The sequence below is a fragment of the Mercurialis annua genome, linkage group LG8 (assembly GCF_937616625.2).
Source record: "Mercurialis annua linkage group LG8, ddMerAnnu1.2, whole genome shotgun sequence".
Lineage (NCBI taxonomy): Eukaryota > Viridiplantae > Streptophyta > Magnoliopsida > Malpighiales > Euphorbiaceae > Mercurialis > Mercurialis annua.
The window spans coordinates 43,317,626-43,338,320 of NC_065577.1; the positions used below are offsets into that span (position 1 = coordinate 43,317,626).

A 20,695-nucleotide genomic window follows, 5' to 3' on the forward strand; every position below is an offset into this window, starting at 1 on the left:
CCTATTCAACAAAAACATGATAGTTAATAATGGGTTATTCCTATATTCTACCAAGGAATTTGGTGCCACGTGGACTTCTAACTGTCATGTGTTTAAAATGGAAATGTTTGTCAGTACTAGACCCAGGAAGAGAAGCAAAGCAAAGTTGTGCATATGGCGATGATTTCTGTGTCGTCGCTATTGAGAGGATTGCTGAATCCGTGTCCTTGTCCTCAGGTCAGCTCACTCTTTTGTTTTTCCAATTGCTTCTGGGTTTTATTTTGTGTGTGTCCTCTCATCATTGTATTTGTATCAATCCTTGCAGCTGTGTGTAGCAAGTTATGGACCCAGGAAGCTTCATTTCCGGTCAAAGCTTTTTGCTAGGTATTCACCTGCACAGGATCGTTTCTCTTCGCGACTTCAAGGTATTGATTTTAGTTATATATGGATTAGACTGACATGCAATTATGAAGTCCTACAACATCTTCATGCCACATCTTCATACCAAGACAAAGTCCTACAACATCTTTATCATGCTACACTTTGCATCTGTGGTTATCCTTGACCAATTTCATAATTTGGATTTTTATTATTTACTTTTTATCTACAAGTCTGCTTCATGCCACAATAATTGATGTTTAAGCTCAAATGCTTCTCCACTTTCAGACAGTATTGAAAACTTGCCCAAACTTGTGGAGGATATCATCCAGACATCTATCAGCACAGGTCCTCGTGGACCCTTAAGGCTAGCTCAAGGCATCCAAGCTGTTCTTGGAGTTGGTAGCGAGTGGCTGGCAGATGTCTCACAGGTACTTTTCGTTCAACCAAAGGGATTCCCTGTTTCCTTTATTTTTATGTGTATGTATGTTATTTTACTTTCCTTAGTCCCTCAGGTACTAGAATGAAGGTTTTGGGCTGCCATAGCACAGAAGTCACTAATCTTCAGTAGCATTCTTAAATTTGCAGTCAACAAATTCACCTTCTGGATTGACTACCCAATCGCAGCTTGGATTACTTTCTCCACTATATCTGAGGAAATTGTTTGAACGTATGGGAGCAACCTATATCAAATTAGGTCAGGTAAGTCCTATTGCTGCTGTCTTAGATTCTTCATGAGCGCAGAGTCATTCGTCTGTCTATCTGTTTGATTCTTTGATTAACCTTATAAAGATGTTATAACATGAAGATGAATTTGTATGTTCAAAAAACCCACTGTTTTTATGCAATTAGCAGGTTAACTTTATGTGAATACATTCATTGCTTTAAAGCAATAAGTTTAGTTTATCTATCCTGGCCTTTTATGTAACTATTAATTATTATTTAACTAATGCTTTCTTACCATATATGTTTCCCAGTTCATAGCTTCTGCACCAACAATATTTCCACCAGAATATGTTGAAGAATTTCAGAACTGTTTCGATAGAGCTCCAGCAGTACCCTTTGAAGAAATTGAAGCCATCCTGCGCGAGGAATTAGGAAGGCCAATAGAAAGTGTGTATGAGTTTGTTGACCCGACACCAATTGCCTCAGCCTCAATAGCACAGGTATCATTTTCTTTGCTTTTTTTTTCTCTCCTTCTGCAATGGTTTATGTGTCTATGGCCAACTGTGGTCTGCCTCCTTCCCTCATATTATCATTAATCAAATGATCGGTTGATGCCTATGATTATATTGCCTAGGTTCATGGGGCTAGACTTAAAGGTACTCGAGAAGATGTGGTTATAAAGGTCCTGAAACCTGGATTGGAAGATATATTAGTGGCAGATTTGAACTTTGTGTACATTGTTGCTCGCCTGCTGGAGTTTTTAAGCCCTGAACTCAGTCGAGCATCGCTGGTAAAATTGTTGACTTTGTTCATTTTCTTGCAACTTATGGCAGGTTGCAGTTTTTGCAGAGAATTCATCCCTTTCTATTTATGTAGTTATATGGGTAACTATGATCCTCTAATACCCAAGTACTTACGCGTTAGCTGAAAAATTTGAATCAACCAATGTATTGGTTTTTGTGTTTCTTGGCCTTTGCGTCTGTGTAAGAATTTTTTTAATATTGACATAAGAAGTTTTCTCAGAAAACATGCATCTGTGTTTATTCTTTTCTTGTTTTTGCTTATGCTTTATGTTTGGTTAGGTTGCTATTGTCAAAGACATAAGGGAATCCATGCTTGAAGAAGTTGACTTTTATAAGGAAGCTGCAAATGTTGAATCATTTCGGAGATATTTAGAAGCTATGGGACTTACAAGGCAGGCTACTGCCCCAAAAGTCTATCAGCATTGCAGCACCCGGCGAGTTTTAACCATGGAGAGGCTTTATGGAGTACCTCTTACTGACCTGGACTCCATAAGTTCACTTGTTGCTAGTCCAGAGACCAGTCTTATAACAGCCCTAAATGTTTGGTATGATGTTGGAAAAACTGACATGCTTGCGATATTTAATGTGTGTTCCGAAGATCGTTTATTAAGTTAAAGAAGTTAATACGCATTGATTTTTAATTTATGTGCAGGTTTGGTAGTTTGCTTGCATGTGAAACTTTCCATGCAGATGTACATGCTGGCAATTTGTGGCTATTACGTGATGGACGTATTGGGTTCCTAGATTTTGGTAAGATACTAAGATAAAGTTTCGCAAGATGTTTATTTGTGTTTTGCTTCATATGAACTTTAATAAAGTCATCAATTTCCTTAACAAGCTTAGGATTGTTCTTATAATTAAAAATTATTAGTTTTTCAATAGACGGTTCTGGTAGCTGCTTTACTTCAGTGCATAGTTGTTGAATTAGGTACTTTCTGCAGATACTCTGCCAGTGGCTAAGCCTTGTATACTGCTCGCATGATGGTTATTGCTATGTGTCTAAATTATCATCACATTTTCTGCTTTTCTGTAAATTTCTGGCAAGCATCCTGTGTTAATCAGCAAAGTCATACAAAATTTGAGTCTTTTATCATTCCTTTGTGACCCACGCACAGTAATATTAAACAGAGTGTGAAGGAGAATCATTTAGTAAATTGTAGACTATAGAGTACACATTTCAGTTTTTTTCTGTTAGATTTTGCATTGCCCAATAATATGTTGTATCTCCTGAATTTTGTTCAATGAGGAGTAGACAAAATAGAAAATGTAGAGCTATCTGTGATGGTTTCACTGAGCACATATGGTTCTGACCAACTTAAACTAACCCATATCAACAGGTATTGTGGGGCGCATATCTCCCAAAACTTGGGCTGCTATGGAAGTCTTTCTGACATCAATTTCTAGTGAAGAGTATGAATCAATGGCATCTGCTTTGATTGAAATGGGGGCTACAGACAAGGATGTTGATGTTAACGCCTTTGCTCGAGACTTAGAAAAAATATTTTCATCAATACAGGCAAGCACTGATTACTTTGAAATGGTTAGCTTTGAAGTTGCTCTTAATTCATTGCTGTTCTGTTTTTTCTTTTCAGAGTAAACCTCTAAACTTTTTAAATTCAAGTGCAGGAACTCGATACAGAATTAGTTGTTGCAACAGCAAGAGACGCTAATACAAGAGCAACCGCTGTTTCTGCCAATGTACTTGTTGATGAAAGGCAAATGAATGCAATTTTTCTCGATGTGGTAAGAGGATATATCCTAGTTCTTTGAGGAGGAAAACAGTTGTGTGAATCAGTTCCAAAGCTATTTCAATTATTAGTTGATATTAGGTCCAAAAGGTTTGCCAACGAGTGAAAAAAACCTTGTTATTCGTGGTAGATTACCAAATGACTAGCTTCTTAAACCCAAACTAGCTCTTAGCCTGTAAAGTGGCTTTTTTGCCAAGCATATGATTTCTTGTAATGCTGGAGTCGCAGATCACAGACTCCGGATTTGCAATAAGGCATAAATCAGCTTGCAAAAATAGTCTGCAAGTTTGTGGGTAAGACATTTTCGTAAATATTATCTTGGGGCTCTAGCTCAGGTCACAAAAGAATATGCTAAGATCAAGATGGATCTTTATTTTGATGAATATATAAGTGTACTTTCCTCGATACAATTTAGAACATAAAGTGAAATAAGTTGGTCCATTATGCAAGAAAAGAATTAAGTATAATATTTGATGGAGCTAACAAAACCTGTAGAATCTTTTTGCATTTTCTAGCGGTCTTCATCTGCCTGATTGTAATTACAAAACGGAACCATTATCATTCACTATTATTCTTTGTTTACTACAGGTTCGTGTCAGTGAATCTTATGGACTCAAATTTCCAAGGGAGTTTGCCCTTCTTATGAAACAGCTTCTTTATTTTGATCGCTATACTCGGTTGTTGGCCCCTAACATGAACATGCTTCAAGATCAGAGGATTACAGTTGTTTCAAATGGACGAAGCAGAAACAGCAGGGATAACTTCAAATGAAGGTTGCATATGCAGGCACCAGTAGCTTTGTTTTATTCCATTTTGTTTTACTTTGTAAATACAACAAAGTGAATTGGAATGCACTACACTCTTTAGAAGCCATTCACAAATAGGAAATATATAATACCCAGTTTGCCTATCTTATTTGTTTCTGCAGTGGAATGAATGCAGTTTTACAGCGGTAAATTCTTTTTGGATTAAAACATACAGCTACTTATATGAACATGTCAATATTGTAAATGCAGCAGCATTTGAACCATTACTTTTTAGATCATGAAGCTTTTTATTACCACAAATGGCAACCAATCCATGGTCAAAATAAAATAATATTAATTCATTTTTGATACAGAGCAGGTATTGGACAAGTGCTTCAAAAACATTCTATACAGTCAATGAACTATACTGGTACAGAAACATCTTTACACAATTAAATGTCTGGCTCTACTTCTATTATATACTGGGACTCTCAAATGTGTACTAAATGTATGAAATATAAACAACAAAGGGAAATCTTCTTGAAAAGTAAGCCAAGTAACTAGAATACCATGCCTCTGGTTGAGAACAAAAATTCCATTTCTCTCACGTCAGGTTGCGTGTTTGATGGAACGAGCTTGCCTTTGGGTCAGATGGTCCGCTACCAAGCATCACAGCACTTGGTGAAGAATAACCCATCAATCGATGAAGTGGTGAACCTCTTCCTCCTGTTGCTGATTCTGGAAGCTCCTCAATTTCTGAGTACTCTTTCTTTGAATTGTATTTACTAGTGGAAGGGCCTCTAGATTCATATACTTCAACATGATTCTTACCCTTACTTTTAGAATCCTTTAAAACAAACCTCTTCCTCTCTTTTCCATGATCAAGTGAGCTGTATGAAACATTTCTTTCAACCGCATTTCCATGGATATCACGAGGATCCCTCTCGGTAAAATCATCAGAATCTGAAACAGGACAACCACTGACATGAGACGTTGAAGTAAAGTTTCTCCGGTGAGTAGCATTATTATACTCATCGGCCTCAATTGGTGGACCAACTTCACTGATTGGTGTAAATGGGATTAGATGACTTCCGTTTACAAGTGAATACTTGAGTACCTCTGAACAAGCTCCACATCTTAGCCGATGAAATCTTCTTTCTTTGAAGAGGAGAAAGTCTGCAGGTAGCTGAAGAAGTTTCAAGCAACAAGGACAAGTCGAGAGAGGCGCTCCACCTGCTATGGGCCTGAGGTGTCGCTTGGCCAAGTGGTGTTTCTCTCTCAAGTACGTGTGCACCTCGTGATCTCTATGCCTCTGGTCATCAGACTTGGCTCCACGGCTATATGTAGGAAATCCAGAGTCCACATGCCGTTGAGGACTTGATGGAAGAGATCCATAAGTATTATAAAGGTTGAGGCGAGAATGTACCTGACAGAACCCTTTGTAGTGGTGAAGCAGAGATGGAGGTAATGGTGCCGAATGCTTCCAGTCTTGGGGACAGGAGCACGAGGAATGATCAAATCGGTGTCTACTGGTTGTTGCCTCAGCAGAGAATGGTATTCTCGAGTAATTCCTCTGTTGAGGCCAGTTGCTCCCATCTCCGAGTCCTCCAGAATATTTAGGAATGTACGAACTATGCAAACTTTCCTGTTGTCTGGCCTCATGATCATAGTACATGGAACTACGATTATCTTTCCAAGCGACTCCTCCCTTTGTTTTATGACTTATGGAGGTGCTGTTAAGTTGCTCCTGCAATTCATGAACCGTTCTCAACAGTTTCATCTTCTCCTGTTCAGCGTATGCGGACATGTCTTGAGAAGGAAAGCTTGAACTGTTATAGAAACCATGCTGCACTTGACCAGAGGGACTACCACTTTCATAGCCGGGCAGAAATTCTCTTTGATGCAAAAGATGCTGAGACATATATGCATCTCTCTCTGCCATTCTCCAGTCTCTAATTGTATGTCCTAATCTTGTTGGCTCCAGCAATTCACCTCGATCCAAGTTGCTGAATTTCCTGGTATAAAGTGTCTTTTCAGGCAGCACGGGTGCATAATTCCTCGAAAGATGTTGCATATCATAGTTGCTGTAGGCCTGAAATCTTTCTCTCTTGCTCCTTGCATCAGCAGCTGCATTGTTTGCAAGCCTATAAGCATGTTTTGATGGATAGTTGTGTCTATCAGGTAATTGATCATCGGTTTCTTCATAAGAAGAGATGTCATCATCGTAATAAGCATGTGTGCTCCTAGTTGTTGGAGATTTTGATAAATCTATGAGAGTGCCACTGAGCTCAGAGCTTGGATTGACTAAATTGGTTGTTTCAAATGTATTTATAGATCTAAAACCGTGATGTTGAGTACCGTCCAGAGGCTGCTTTTGAAGTTGAGTAGTCGAATTTACAAGACCATCAGGTGAGATGCCTTCTACAGCTGGCCTATGGACAGGGGAAAATGCAGCATTTCCCTCTGTTTGGGCCATATCCCTTTCACCTAATCTTCTCAAAATGGAATTACTCTCATGAATTTCATCTGCTTCTGCCTCTACTTCTGTTTTCACTTTTTCATCTAATGGCGAGTTTTCATCATTATCTTCGACTTCTGAACAACCTCCTGATAAAGAGGACTGGGACAGTTCTCCATTAGCAAACTTAGCAGGATCACTTGCTGAAGATTCTTCATTAGGAAGTCCAAACTTCTCAACAATGCACATGAAAGATTCATTTCTATGGCTTCTATTGTAGAGATCTTCACTTGATAAGTTTAGAACTTTCCCATTTTCACATTCTTCAGATCCATTTTCATATTCTTCAGATCCATTTTCATCACTTCCACTCTTTTGGTCATCGTTCAGCGAGTCCTTATCTTCAAGATGCTGACTATCAAAATCCTCATATCCATTTTGGTCAGTTACATGGTTTTCATCCTCAATTTTTAAGTTTGCGCCTGTGAGCCTGTCACCGTTGCAATCACCGAAAAGTTTTTCTCGTTCCACAGACCCAGCAGAATGAAGAATTGCTTCATGACTTGAGCTACTGGATTCCTTATCTTCAGAAACATGATCCGATCTCTTTGTCTCTGCAGCATTTACTTCAGCTAAGCTAGACGTTGTGCTTGCAGCATTTGCTTCAGCTAAGCTATACGTTGTGCTTGCAGCATTTGCTTCAGCTAAGCTAGACCTTGCGCTTGCAGCATTTGCGTCAGCTAAGCTAGACGTTGTGCTTGCAGCATTTGCTTCAGCTAAGCTAGACGTTGTGCTTGCAGCATTTGCTTCAGCTAAGCTAGACCTTGCGCTCGCAGCATTTGCTTCAGATAAGCTAGACCTTGCGCTCGCAGCATTTGCTTCAGATAAGCTAGATGTTGCGCTTGCAGCATTTGGTTCAGCTAAGCTAGATGTGCTTGCAGCATTTTCTATCCGCAGTTTTGCTGTATGAGGACAGAAGAATCAATTAAAAACTGAATAGCAGCTTCACATTTGCAGGATACATCAAAGTTCCATAAAGGAAATGTCAAAAAAAATAACGGCATTCAATAACTAAATGCCTTTGAAATGATTATGAGGCGATATTTCAAAAAGAAAGATGCAGGCAAAGATAAGCAGGCTTATTAAAATGAGAGAATATATGAGAAAATCCAGAGCTGAGTACTGTTCGGGCAGTCTTAAATTGTAGCATGCAGCAGAATGAAGATGGATGATTGTTGTTATTGAAAGAGAATATGTTACCTTGGAGATGAATTCCGCAGCCGCCGCACTGGTAGACAGGAACATTAGGCAACTCTGGAAGGATCTGGCGACATCTAGGACATCTTACTAATCGAATCTTTGCGCTGGTTTTGCCGCTCATGTTTGGCCAAATATAGTAGTAAGTGTAGTTTATCCAACCTTTGCCTGCCTAGACACTAAATATCATATTCAAACATGAATCAGACCCTATTGTAAGACTGAGGGCTGAGAGTGGGCTAATGTGAAATTAGATGAACAAAATTGAAGCATAAAGCATAATGGGCAGGGGAAAGTGAATGGGAGCAAATAAATAGAAAATAAAGAGGAGTTGGGATGAGATTAAGGAGCAATAAGTAAAAGAAAAAGAGTGGAGAAGAGATCCAAATGATATAGTAAAATTAGGATTGGAAGAAGCAGACAAGAAAGAAAGTAAAGAGGGTAGAGATCGGATCAAAACTCCCAAAGAAAGTAGAAAAGCAATAAATGAAAGGAACAGGATACACATGAAAAAGCAGTAAGTAAATAATATATATAAACAGAGGGAGGGAGAGATGAAACAACCTTAGTTAGCAAAAGCTTCTGGATAAATAATATCTTCTTCTTGCTGTTGCTGTTGCTGTTTGTTCGTCCACCAAACCATATTTATACAAAGTCTTCTTCTCTTGGAGTTGGAAGGTGATTTTAATTTTGCAAGTCAACCCAAGAGAAGGGATATAAATGAAGTTAGTTATGTAGTCTAGTGAGTAAATACCTACTTTTTTACCTCTTATATAAAGCCTTTTCTTGCACAGAGACGGACAGACAAGGGAATTGACTCATTGAAAATGTCTTGTTGATAGAAATGCTTAATTAATTATGAACGAGTGGTGAGACCAATGAGTTAGTTAGTGGTAATTAATTATAATGAAGTGAGTCGCTCATGTCTATTGTATTCCTTAGCACGACGACCTTCTCTTCATTTTTAATTCCGTGTTTCTAGAAGTCGTAGGTTTGACCTGGAATTGGCATCAAATTACTTATTTTAATGCAATCATTTATGTGTCAGCTTTTACACATAAAACACTATCTCATCAATCTCACTTTTCCTTCACCTTTCATTTCCACAATTCTACCAAATATGTAACAAATTGATTCACTTTTACTACTCATTAACACACAAAATTAAGCTCAATAATGTCTTATTCATTGACCTGTTTATGGGCCTCCATATCCGTCCAAGCCCATCTCCTACGATCGGGTTTGGATTGTAATTTTTTCATTTTAAAGCCCAATTTTAGCCTCAATTCGAAAAAGCACCTAATTTTATTTGCTTGCTGGTTTCATTTTACACGGCGATGTAAGCTCGGAAAAATTTAGTCCGGACCCACATATATAGAGTATAAGAGCCGGGTTTTGGACTTACATAAATAATAAAAAGTACGACCCATAAACAGGAGTGGGGGTGCAAACAAATTTGAGTTACTTGAGATAGGTTTAAAAATCCTAGTTAAATTCGAATTCGATCTGCATTTCATTATTTGATTAAATTGCATAGTTTATAATAAAAAAAAGTTCATTGAGAATAATACCTTTTAAAGAATAAATTTCATTTTTATTGAATTCGATGTCGAGTTCGAATTCAAACTCGAGCTTAACTTTGAAGATTTAATCCATCTGAGCTCGAATTTATACAACACGCTCAACCTCCAGCTCGAACTTGTAGAAATCATTCAACGTCGAGTTTGATCTAATTCGTACTCGACTCAGCCTGCTTACACCTCGAGAGGAATTTTTTAGATATGAACTGAGTTTTAGGTGAAACAAACGGTGCTCACATGGAGACCAAAACTGGTGACTAGTACTAATTTATTAACGGAGCACTATAAACTTGAACTCTACACACAATACTGATATCAAATGGTATATTCAATCTAATTTTAACACCAAATACCCTGTTATGACAATGCATATTATATTGAATTCCAATGGTCCAAGCCTAACCTTTCTGAGAAAACATAATAGTAATACAACAAAAACATGAGTAGCAGTGCAGCAAGCATTAAAATGTTTTGATACCACAAACAACAAATTGAATAAGCAAATATGGAAATTTCACTTAAGAAGCAATAACTGAATGCCTTATCTGAAATGCTCGGCAGATTTCTCTATACCCACTCCTGTAGTGATCCAAGGAGAAACAAAGCTGCCTTATTGCTTCCCTTTTCTCCTCTGCCCCATCAAAAAGCTCACATCTTTGCTTCTCCACTTCCTTCTCCAGCTCCACTATTCTCATTCTCAACTCACCCACGGTCTTTTCCGCACATTCTGTCCCAGCAATCAGGTTCGAATTTTCAATATGCATTTGCCTCATTTCATTGTCCTTGCAACTCACTTCTGCAATCAGTTGGTTCACCTTGGCATTCATCTCATCTTTCTCTGCCATAACCATGTCATACTTGAACTTAAGGCTGTCAAGATTCTTATTCAGATTCTCCACATGGACATTTTTGTTGCCAATTTCCTCCTTCAGTTCACTTATCTCTCCTTGCAGCCCTATCCTCTGACCATCATAAAGAAGCTGCATTTCCATTTTCTCATTTTCAATTTGCCTATACTTCTCCTCCATGGATTTCCCTTGTAATTCCCACTCTCTTTGCCTTGACTCCATCATAGTGTTTCTCTCTAACAAACTAGATATCTCAGACTGCAAATGTGCTCTTTCAGCTAAGAAATTTTCCTGCGCGTCAACTAGTGCAAGTTTTGATGCTTTCACCTCATTATCAAGTGCAGAAACATCATTTTTATATTTAACAATCTTCTCTTGCAAGTCTACAACCTGCCAGAACTCTGAATCAAGCTTGCTCCTTAACAAGTTTTTTTCTTCTTCAGCCGATTTTAGCTGGCCTTGTAATTCATTTGTATTGTCAGCTAATCCCTTTTGCAGCTCCACCACTTTTGTTCTCTCCACTTCAAGATCAGCGTCCCTCGTTCTGATATCTCTATGTGCCAATTCAAGCTGATCCTGCAAAGTCTCTGCAATAACCGTAAAGGGTTGGCTTTTCTCAAGCTCACCCTTTAATCTAGCAACCTCTTCTTCCGAGAGCTGGAGCTTTCGCTTTGAACCCCTCAACTCTTCCTCATATCTCATAATTTTTCCAAGCAGTTGTTCAAATTTCCCATTTTCTTGTTCATTAAACATGCTATTGCTATTTTCTTCTGCGGCTAACTGGAGCTCTATGTTCATGATTGGGCCAGCCTCCAGCTCCGTGACCTTCTGGCGAAGTCCCTTGCGTTCAGTGTTCACTGGCATGCTATAGTAGGCACTGCCTGAGGAGTCTGAGTCAGAGTCTGATGACGATGAAGACAAATCGGAACCAGCTTTCAATGAAATGTCAGAGGTGGCACTATCAGAACTCATAGAGGCAGCTTGATGGCCAGTCTTGTGCAATGGCTGCTTTTGCTCAGGAGTTAGCGTCGGAGTGCCGGGGACAGTGCTCGCATCGTGCAAATGAAATTCAGGTGGTAAAGTCTTGTGCAATTCAGCATTCAGATGATGAGAGCGTAGAGCCAGTGAGCGATATAAGCTGTGGAAATCCTCAATTTCAGCAATCAAGTGAGGCCTAGTGAGTTTGCAGATTTCAGCTTTGTTTGGTAGAGATGCAGCATCTTGCTCAATCATGTTGAAGACTCTGCTGATAGTCGGGTCCATCTGTGTACAAAATAAAAAAGGATGCAAAAATATAAAGTAGAGCACAGTTGTGGAACAAAAAAGATGTTGATGGAAATAAAATTAGACAAGTGTAGTTGCAGTTAAAAGCAAAAAAAAGTATAAATGAAGAGGATGAGAAGGGATTGCAAGTTGAAGATGTAAGAGAAGGATTGGATGATGAGCGAATAGAATAAAGAAGAGGGCAGTGAGTGGCTAAAAGGAAAAAAATGTACAAAATGATATACCTATACGTTTGTGCAATTAAAAGTAAGTCCAGTGAAGAGCATAACTGACCTGAATAGGATAGCTGCCTGGAGAGAAGCAAATAATAATAATGAAAGAGAGTGGAGACAGTGAGAAAGGTTCAGAGGAACATCAGCTCTTTTTCAAAATCATTCATACAGTTGCCGCTTTTCAATTTTCAAATTTCAACTTCAATCTACCACTACCCTCCTTTCAAACATTATTAGGGTACTACAGTCTACATCCAATAAACATTTGCAACCTAACCCACCACGCGCTTCAACCCATTCCATCATTAACCCAATATTACTCTCATTTTAATTTTTCCTCACAAATATAAAAAAACTAGTCGTAAGGCGCATTTGCACCGAAACTAATTAATAATTATATTTTTAAAATAAATTCACAGCTAAAATTTAATAAGTTAAAATTTATAAAATAATGAATAAATGCTTTATTCAATTTAAAAAATTAATGAAAATTATTTATTAATAATCATTTTAAAATAATAAATAAGTGTTCTATCTAGGTCAAATGACCAAAAAAGTCAAATTTTTCATGAAAGTTCAACAAAAGTTCAAATTTTTCAATTTTATCCATTTTGTTCTGAAATGCATGATTTCGTTTCAATAATATCAACTATGCAATATTGTTCATGTGTACCCTACATGGCACTGATGTGGCATTATGCTACACATCAGCGCCAAATGAGTAAAATTATGTAATTGCACATAATTGAAATGAAATCATGAGTTTTAAAATAAATTGGATAAAATTGAACAATTTGAATTTTTGTTAAACTTTCATGAAAGTTTTGACTTTTTTTAGTCATTTGTCTTTTATTTATGGTTATTTATAAAAGTGCTTTCTTATCCTCTCAATTATATAAGTATATAGATGTTTGATTTATGAACCTAAAAACTATTGTTTAACCAGTTCAGCTGAAAAAATTAGAAATCGGTGCCTTTTTTTTAGAATCAATATGAGCTTTATTAGAGATCAAAATAAAGTTACAAGCTCATTAACCGGAAAAGGAATATTTCCGTTATAAACACGATCCCTCCCAAAGAAAATGCCTCATTTAGCTAAGGCATGAGCTACTTGGTTGCATGAACGATTAGCATACTGAAACCGAACATCACGACCTTCGCAAGCAGCTAAGCAATCTTCGACCATCACCTGCAGGTAGTCCTCAGCGCAATTAGGGCCATCAAGCCTAGTAGCCACATTTGAGGCATCCATCTCGCAAACAAAGCTAGGAGAAGCTAACTCTCTAGTCAACAGTAAGCCATAATGCACTGCTTTTACCTCAGCTATTTCTGCATTAACACAACCATGCAGAATTGACACCCCAGAACGAACCACTTCCCCTTTTGAATTCCTGCAAACCGCACTCAAAACCGACAAGTTCTTTTGAACTGAAACAGATGCATCTGAATTTATTTTCAGGCAAGGTGACACCGGAGGAGTCCAAACCTGGCCATCTGAAGCACGACTACTATCCTTCCGCTTCTTGCAATTCCCTGAGGAAATCATCGAATGAATGTTGTTGAAGAGCATCGGCGTTGGCACCCTGTGGTTTTCAAAAACAATATTGTTTCTATCTAACCAAATCACCCAAAGGATCATGATAAACAAATCCAAATCCTCTCCTTCCAATTTACTGCTCATAATCGAAAGCCAGTCCCTCACAGAACAACACCGGAATATATCCACCCTAACAGCTAACGGCGACACCAACCACAATCCTCTGACCACTTCACACTCTATAAGGCAATGAATGTATGTTTCAACCTCAATGTGGCAACGAGGGCAAAGATCAGAGACATTAACCTTCTTTTTTACCAAATTATCGTTGCACGGAAGAGTATGATGGGCAATACGCCAAAGAAAGTGTTTTACCTTTGGAGGCACTGATGCACGCCAGATATTATTCCAAAGACATGGATTATCGTCCATTGAAAGACCTGCAACACAATCTCTCACCCTCTTAGCTGCAATATAGTAGGCCGATTTAACCGTGAAGAGACCCATTTTAGTGTGCGGCCAGAAAAGTTTATCAGGTGGAAGCCGATTACTGATGGGCAATTGCAGAATATTAGCTGAATCCGTCTCCGTAAAAACTTGTTTAATCTTATCCGCATTCCAGCAGCAATGTTCCTCGTCGATAAAGGAGCTAACCCGAACACTATCATTAGAGAAATTTGCACCAATAGGTTTCATATAGCTAGTTGTCGTAATCCAGTTGTCGCACCTTGCATCTATTGATTTACCATTCCCTATACGCCACGCTAATCCATCGATCAACACTGATCGACTCTCAATAAAACTTTGTCAAACGTAGCTCGCCCACTTTCCCTTGCTAGCCTTAAGAACATCAGATTCTGGGAAATACTTAGCGCAGAAGACTTTACCACACAATGAGTCCGAATACTGATAGAGCCTCCATACTTGCTTTGCTAACATAGCAAGGTTAAAAGCCCGAACATTTCTAAACCCCAATCCTCCTTTGCTCATTGGCATTACAAATCTTTTCCCAACTAATCCAAGAAATTTTCCGTTTGTTTTCCGCTCCACTCCAAAAACACCGAGCCGTAGAGCTTTGAATCTCGTTGCAAACCGAAATAAGCAAAGCAAAACAACTCATTATATACGTAGGGATTGACTGAACAATAGAATTTATCAACACCTCCCGACCCGCCTTAGACAAGTAGTTTTCTTTCCATCCATCCATCCGTTTGTGGATCCTATCCCTAATAAACGCAAAAATAGGTTTTCGAGACCTTCCAATCATAGTAGGGACGCCAAGATATTTTTTAAAGAAAGCAACTTCCCTAACTTCCACAATGCTGCCAATCATGATCCGAGTATGTGTTGGAGTCCCTCGACTGAACATCATCTCCGACTTGTCAAAATTCACCAACTGCCCCGACGCACATTCATATTTTCTAATAACCTCTTTTAAGTAACGACATTCCCTTTCATTGGCTTTGGCGAAGAGAATACTATCGTCCGCAAAAAAGAGGTGATTAATCACCGGGCCCTCTCTACAAATCTTGCCTCCTGTCAACCGACCATTTACCATTCCTTTCCTAAGCAAGCCCGAGAATCCTTCGGTACATAAAAAGAAATAAATATGGTGAGAGCGGGTCGCCCTGTCGAAGTCCTCGTTGTGGATGTATCAAACCGTGGGCTTGTCCATTAATCATAACCGAAAATGAAGCAGTTTTAATACAAGACATGATTAATTTAATAAAGTGAGCTGGAAACATCATTTTCCGCATAACTCCCTCCACTCTATCATAAGCTTTGCTCATGTCAAGTTTAATTGCCACTGAACCGCGCTTATTCCTTTTTCTAGTAGACATCGAGTGAAACATCTCAAAAGCCACCAAAGCATTATCAGTAATAAGCCGTCCCGGGACAAAAGCACTCTGAGACTCATTAGTAACTGTAAATAAGACCCGCTTCAATCTATTCGCTAACGTCTTCGCAATTAACTTATAGACCACGTTACATAAGCTAATAGGATGAAAATCTTTCATCGACGACGGCTTCGCTACTTTTGGGATTAACACGATATTAATGTGATTCATAGACTTCGGCATAACCCCATTGACAAAGAATTATTTTACACATTTAAGCACATCTGGACCCACCACACTCCAGTAAGTACTGTAGAAAAGCGCCGACATTCCATCCGGACCTGGGGGCCTTAGTCGGGCTTATATGCTTGAGAGCCTGGACAACCTCCTTTGGATTAAAAGATCTCCCCAAACAATCTGCCTGTTCAGCTGAAATAGCCGAGTCAATAGAAGAAAAAACTTCTTCTTGACTAGTCGGACCAGACGAAGAAAACAAGTTCTGAAAATAACAAAGAGCCACTCGTTTCACTCCCTCACCAACCTGCCACGCATTCATCTCGTCTTTAATATGATATATCGTATTGTTTTTTCTTCTGTTTGTAGCTTTTTGGTGAAAGAACTTCGTATTCCTATCGCCGCTTTGCAACCAATCCGCTCTGGTGCCTTAACTGGCCAGATTGCTATAAAATTTCTCTTTTTAACCAGTCTGTTGAAATGCGCCGGACCGAAAAATCTGGTCCAAAATTGCCAAGTTTGACAGAGTTTTTCTATTATTTAATTTTATCGAAACCAAGTTATTTACTCATTTTTAAATTTAATGGTTGTACAACACAACTCATGAGATGTATGAAGTTTATTTTTCTAATCAAATTATTCAATATATATTGTTCTTTATATCCTGGAAAATAGGTTCAGCCCCCTGCTCAACCTTTAATATGTATATCACTATCATTTGCTAAAAACTAGTAAAAATTTAAAAAAAAAATTGAATTGATTAACCATCGTTCAATTTTTTTATTTATTTGTTAGTGCATGATTTATTTATTACTACAGGAGTATTATTTTGTAATTTTTTTGGTACTTATACTTTTATACATGTATTAAAATTTTAATTATACATATATATTATACACGTACATATATTGTTAATAAAATTTGAAATCATGGATTTCATCACATGATTAAGCATAAAAGTACGAATCGACATCTAGTGAGATCAAGTTTTTAAAAAATTTATATTCCATCATAGATGTTGATAGGAGTAGAATACTCCTAATACTTAAATAGTTTTTTTGCATTGTTTAGTTGTGCTTTAACATGTATTTTTAAGCGATTATGTGCCTTATTACTTGCATAAGTGTTTCAGGCACAACGGAGCGATTGCGGAGCGAATGTGGTCAAAAAGCGTAAAGAATCGAAGAACTGTCGAAGTTGCAAAAGTCTTGAGTGAAGAAATATTGACAGATGAATTTTCTACTGAAAATTATCAAGGAATGTAGGCAGATGAATTTTTGCTCATATCTTGATCAAGACATATCCTTCTCGATCGAGAAGCACTTTAAATATATGATGAGATTTTAATTTTGGAGTAACAAGACATGAGGTACCACTTTCGTTTTTGGACCAACCTTGAACTTGTATTAAGAGGATTCTTTCTTATTTTGTAAGCCCTATTTAAGGTAATTTATCTCTAAATTAGGAATACAACTCACATACACTTTATAAAGAACATTTCACCCACCTTTAGTTGTTTTTTTTAGTTAGGAGTAGAGTAGTTTTAGGGTTTTGTGCCTCCATTTTTTCCACTATTGTTGTGGCTTAGAGCTTTATTTTATAAAAACAAATTTATTATCTATGCAAGTTTATTATTGGAATCTTCATTTTCTTGTTTATGCTTTTAATACCCATTCTACTTAAGGTAAGCATCTTACTCTTTATTAAGCTTAGTAATTATTGCTTAGTGGTTAATGCTTGTTTAGTTATGAGTAGCTAAACCCCTAGTTTATGGGTTGTTTTAATTGCCATGTTTGATTGCTTGATGATTGGTTAGGGTTGTATGCAGAGGCGGAACTAGGGAGGGTCGAAGAGGGTCGGCCTACCCTCCTCGCCGGAAAAAATTTAAAAAAAAAATAGAATTTTTAGGTTTTTTTTAGTAGGGACGGTTATAACCGCCCCTAGAAACCGTCCCTACATGTGTTAGGGGCGGTTTTTTCTTTGTAGGGGCGGTTAAAACCGCCCCTAGAACTACAAATTAACATATTTACACCATATTTACCGCCGTTTGATTTTTTAAATAGCCGAATGTAAAAAATTTTACCCTCTTAAGCTGGAGTCCTGGTTCCGCCACTGGTTGTATGTGTTAGGGTTTTGTTGTGTTTATTAATTTTAATGCTTAGATTAAGTTGGCCTCTTAATCCATGATTAGTGTTTTTTTTAGTGAGGGCGAGTGTAATACCCCAAATATTTTAAGATAATTAAATCATGTCACGTGTCACGAATTCCAATACATTAAATCAGAATGGATTTAATGTAATAGTATCAGGAATTTAGAGTAAATTTTATTAAGCGTATTAGCGGGATTTGAGGATAAGGTTAGAAAATTAATATAAAATAAATCCCGTGATGGATATTATTTCGCCAAGGTAGGCGAAATAGTTTATATTAATTGTAATAAAAGTCTCGAGTCAATCCGAGACCTTTTAAAATTTGGACGTAGATGCGTTTTGGGCTAAATTGCAATTTTTTCAAAGTTCAAGGACTAAAGTATAAATTAGCCAATTAAGCCTCGAAAAATTTCAATTAAAGGATTATTGGTGGAAAATAATAATTTTAGAATTCGTATTATTTATTGGTGATACCTTCTTCTCCATTCAATACGTAGGTAATTGAGTTAAAGTGAATAATTAACCAATTGGTTAAAATAAAAAGTTTGAAAGAGAATTGGTTTAAGTTAAAGGACTAAAATGGATAATTAGCCAAACTATATATATGAATGGAGAAGAGAAAGGAATGATCCAGAGAGGAAAAAGAGTATCAGAGGAAGGTTTAACGATCATCGTCGATCCGTCGCCGTTTCGCCGTTTCTCGTCCGAATCGCACGTTCTTTATGTCGATTTGTTCAGAATTCAATTCTCTATCTACTACGAGCTTCAAAACGAGGTAAGATTGAATGATTAGCTCAAGGTTTTGAAAGTTCTTTGACTGTTTTAATAATTAACGAGGTAATCGAATCGTATACGTCGAAATTATGTTTAATCGACGTTTTTGAAGTGATATTGTTAGAAACAATGTATTGCTCGTTTTAGGGTATCGAGCACGTCGGGGCGGCCTGGAAAAAGAATTCTGGGACCGTGCAAATGCACGGTGTGCGAACGCACACAATGTGCAATCGCACACACACGGTTGTGCAAACGACACACTCACTCGTGCGCTCGCACAACCAATGACGAAGTCATTTGGGGCATTTTCGCCCCGTTTAGACCTAAATTTCCGACTTCAAGTACGTCGGGCCTTAAAAGTGAATCACAGACTCTGAGAACACAAAATTTGGATATCAAACGTGACATGTTCGATTTAGATTTTAATATATAAGAAGCGTATAGTTAGATATCAATAAAAAGGAATATGATTAAGAGATTATCAAGATTAAGAGTCGTATTGGAATAAGATTGTGTTTACCTAAGTTAATAACTTAGGGTTTTAGTACTAAGTCTACGTTTATGGATTAAACGTACAGGTAACTCAATTAAGTAACTGACGTACCGACAAGCTACCAAGCCGTCTAGCTGGAGTAGCTACGTAATCGAACAACGCATGGAGCTTACGCTTGCGGGATTATAATATTGCAATTTTGGGATAGCGAATTCTGTGAGTTTCAATTTACTTTCGCGTATTATTTATAAAGTTATTTTCATATATTATGAATATTATGATTTTATACATCGCATTTATATGATTCAATGATTTGAATGATTGTTTTTGAACTTAGACTAGTACGCGATCCGAAGAAACTAGCTACCTTTTGGGTGTCAATAGGCTGTGTGATCACCAGTATCGAGTCAATCTAGTGTGTTTGCATATGAAATATAATATGAATATGAACATGATACGAATATAAATATGAATTTCGAAGTTGGACAATGAATTCGATACGAGTGAGCACTCGGTTACGGTGTAACCTGGAGTCCCCATATCTAGTGAGTTGGACTCACACTTTGGGATTAAAAGATTGGTCGTGATCGACGTGGTAGAGTGTGAACACTCCCGGGTCGGACCATTTGGAACAGTATGATTTGAATATTCGTAAGTTGTGTTGCATTTTAGGTTATTAGTTTCGAACGGATCAAATACCTGCTTATATGTATTATTTTAATATTACTGCTTTCTTAAATGCGATGTTACGTTTTATAATACCGTTAGTAACTTGCAAGCTCACTCTGTATTTTCCCAAAATACTGACCTCCTCACAGTATTTTCTTTCAGGTGATCGGAGTCGTATCAGACAGACCATCTCCTTTTTGTTGGCAGTCCGTGGGCTTACACAAAGTACAAGTCTTTATAGAGCTGCAGTAGTCAGTAGGTGTCAGTATAATGTTTACGATTTAATTTCAAACGGTATTTGAAAAGTAAACTCTGATATAATTTTATAAATAAGTTGTTTATAAAAATGATGTTTTGTCCGTTTGAATTTGGTATCAATTGCCATGAATGGAATTTGTTATGATTGTGACTGGAAACAGGACGGTGCTGGATATGAGATATCGCTCGGTAAGACCCTGATTTATAAGAATTGTTTCAGATCTGTTTTCAGAAGTGAATACGAGATTTTGATACTTGTAATTATATTATTAAAGAAGTTCATGAAAATGTTTTATTAATAATAATATATTTTTATTCGCGAAAAATTTATAGTGGTTTAGGCTTGCTATGGGATTTAGAGCTATCACTCCCATTCTCTAGCGCCGGTCGCGGCTCAATAATTTGGGTCATGATAGCGAGAGTTAAACTAATCAAATAGACCTAGTTAAGCATAAACTTTAGACCTAGATGCACGAGGGTGATTTAGGGATTTAGCGGTTGTTTGACTTTGCGGATTAATCAGATTGATTGGTGTAGTTGACATTGCGAGAGTGAGTTGGACTTCGACTTATCAATCAATTGTCGGTCTTCGACTTCCGGCTCGAGAGAGCGGATTTAGATACCTTAAGATGGCTTGACCCAAACCAATACCCTTAGACGCTTTTAATTATTGTTTTAATCTTTTTAATCACTTAGTTGTTCAATTGTAGTTTGTTTTATAGTTTAATCGTTGCTTGTTTTAGTTTAATTCCGTAGTTGTTAATCGAAAAACCTTTTACTCGT

General features: G+C 37.6%; 4 protein-coding genes across 7 annotated transcripts; 1 reads left to right on the plus strand and 3 right to left on the minus strand.

Annotated features, from left to right (window-relative positions):
- The first annotated feature begins 101 nt into the window (after positions 1 to 101).
- Positions 102 to 4,484, plus strand: LOC126662246 (uncharacterized aarF domain-containing protein kinase At5g05200, chloroplastic). Its single transcript, XM_050356167.2, has 11 exons — positions 102 to 216; positions 305 to 404; positions 646 to 788; positions 946 to 1,059; positions 1,335 to 1,523; positions 1,658 to 1,813; positions 2,106 to 2,371; positions 2,479 to 2,576; positions 3,164 to 3,342; positions 3,453 to 3,569; positions 4,163 to 4,484. The coding sequence occupies exons 1-11, from the start codon at positions 154 to 156 to the stop codon at positions 4,343 to 4,345; spliced, it is 1,608 nt and encodes a 535-aa protein (XP_050212124.1). The 5' UTR covers positions 102 to 153; the 3' UTR covers positions 4,346 to 4,484.
- Positions 4,485 to 4,702: 218 nt separating this feature from the next.
- Positions 4,703 to 8,658, minus strand: LOC126662244 (uncharacterized). Of its 3 annotated transcripts, none has more exons than XM_056104008.1 (3): positions 8,600 to 8,658; positions 8,039 to 8,203; positions 4,703 to 7,740 (listed from the first exon to the last, which is right to left on the minus strand). In XM_056104008.1, the coding sequence occupies exons 2-3, from the start codon at positions 8,157 to 8,159 to the stop codon at positions 4,925 to 4,927; spliced, it is 2,937 nt and encodes a 978-aa protein (XP_055959983.1). In that variant the 5' UTR covers positions 8,160 to 8,203; positions 8,600 to 8,658; the 3' UTR covers positions 4,703 to 4,924. The 3 variants fall into 3 exon arrangements, with proteins under 3 accessions (XP_055959983.1, XP_055959984.1, XP_055959982.1); XM_056104009.1 differs by having other exon boundaries at positions 8,039 to 8,214; positions 8,600 to 8,615; XM_056104007.1 differs by lacking the exon at positions 8,600 to 8,658 and having other exon boundaries at positions 8,039 to 8,326.
- Positions 8,659 to 9,972: 1,314 nt separating this feature from the next.
- Positions 9,973 to 12,160, minus strand: LOC126662247 (protein NETWORKED 4A). Of its 2 annotated transcripts, none has more exons than XM_050356168.2 (2): positions 12,021 to 12,160; positions 9,973 to 11,726 (listed from the first exon to the last, which is right to left on the minus strand). In XM_050356168.2, exon 2 carries the CDS (start codon positions 11,724 to 11,726, stop codon positions 10,134 to 10,136), a length of 1,593 nt encoding a protein of 530 aa, XP_050212125.1. In that variant the 5' UTR covers positions 12,021 to 12,160; the 3' UTR covers positions 9,973 to 10,133. The 2 variants fall into 2 exon arrangements, with proteins under 2 accessions (XP_050212125.1, XP_055959985.1); XM_056104010.1 differs by lacking the exon at positions 12,021 to 12,160 and adding an exon at positions 11,972 to 11,992.
- A 2,143-nt stretch (positions 12,161 to 14,303) lies between these two features.
- On the minus strand, positions 14,304 to 15,054 carry LOC126662136 (uncharacterized). Its single transcript, XM_050356022.1, has 2 exons — positions 14,624 to 15,054; positions 14,304 to 14,577 (listed from the first exon to the last, which is right to left on the minus strand). Exons 1-2 carry the CDS (start codon positions 15,052 to 15,054, stop codon positions 14,304 to 14,306), a joined length of 705 nt encoding a protein of 234 aa, XP_050211979.1.
- Positions 15,055 to 20,695: the final 5,641 nt, after the last annotated feature.

Coding starts and splice junctions, on each gene's coding strand:
- LOC126662136 (XM_050356022.1), bottom strand. CDS start 15,054: ATGGTAAATGGTCGGTTGACAGGAGGCAAGATTTGTAGAGAGGGCCCG. Junction 14,578..14,623: donor ATTGTTCAGTCAATCCCTAC/GTATATAATGAG, acceptor GTTTGCAACGAG/ATTCAAAGCTCTACGGCTCG.
- LOC126662244 (XM_056104008.1), bottom strand. CDS start 8,159: ATGAGCGGCAAAACCAGCGCAAAGATTCGATTAGTAAGATGTCCTAGA. Junction 7,741..8,038: donor CTGCGGAATTCATCTCCAAG/GTAACATATTCT, acceptor GTCCTCATACAG/CAAAACTGCGGATAGAAAAT.
- LOC126662246 (XM_050356167.2), top strand. CDS start 154: ATGGCGATGATTTCTGTGTCGTCGCTATTGAGAGGATTGCTGAATCCG. Junction 789..945: donor GGCTGGCAGATGTCTCACAG/GTACTTTTCGTT, acceptor TTAAATTTGCAG/TCAACAAATTCACCTTCTGG. Junction 1,060..1,334: donor CCTATATCAAATTAGGTCAG/GTAAGTCCTATT, acceptor TATGTTTCCCAG/TTCATAGCTTCTGCACCAAC.
- LOC126662247 (XM_050356168.2), bottom strand. CDS start 11,726: ATGGACCCGACTATCAGCAGAGTCTTCAACATGATTGAGCAAGATGCT.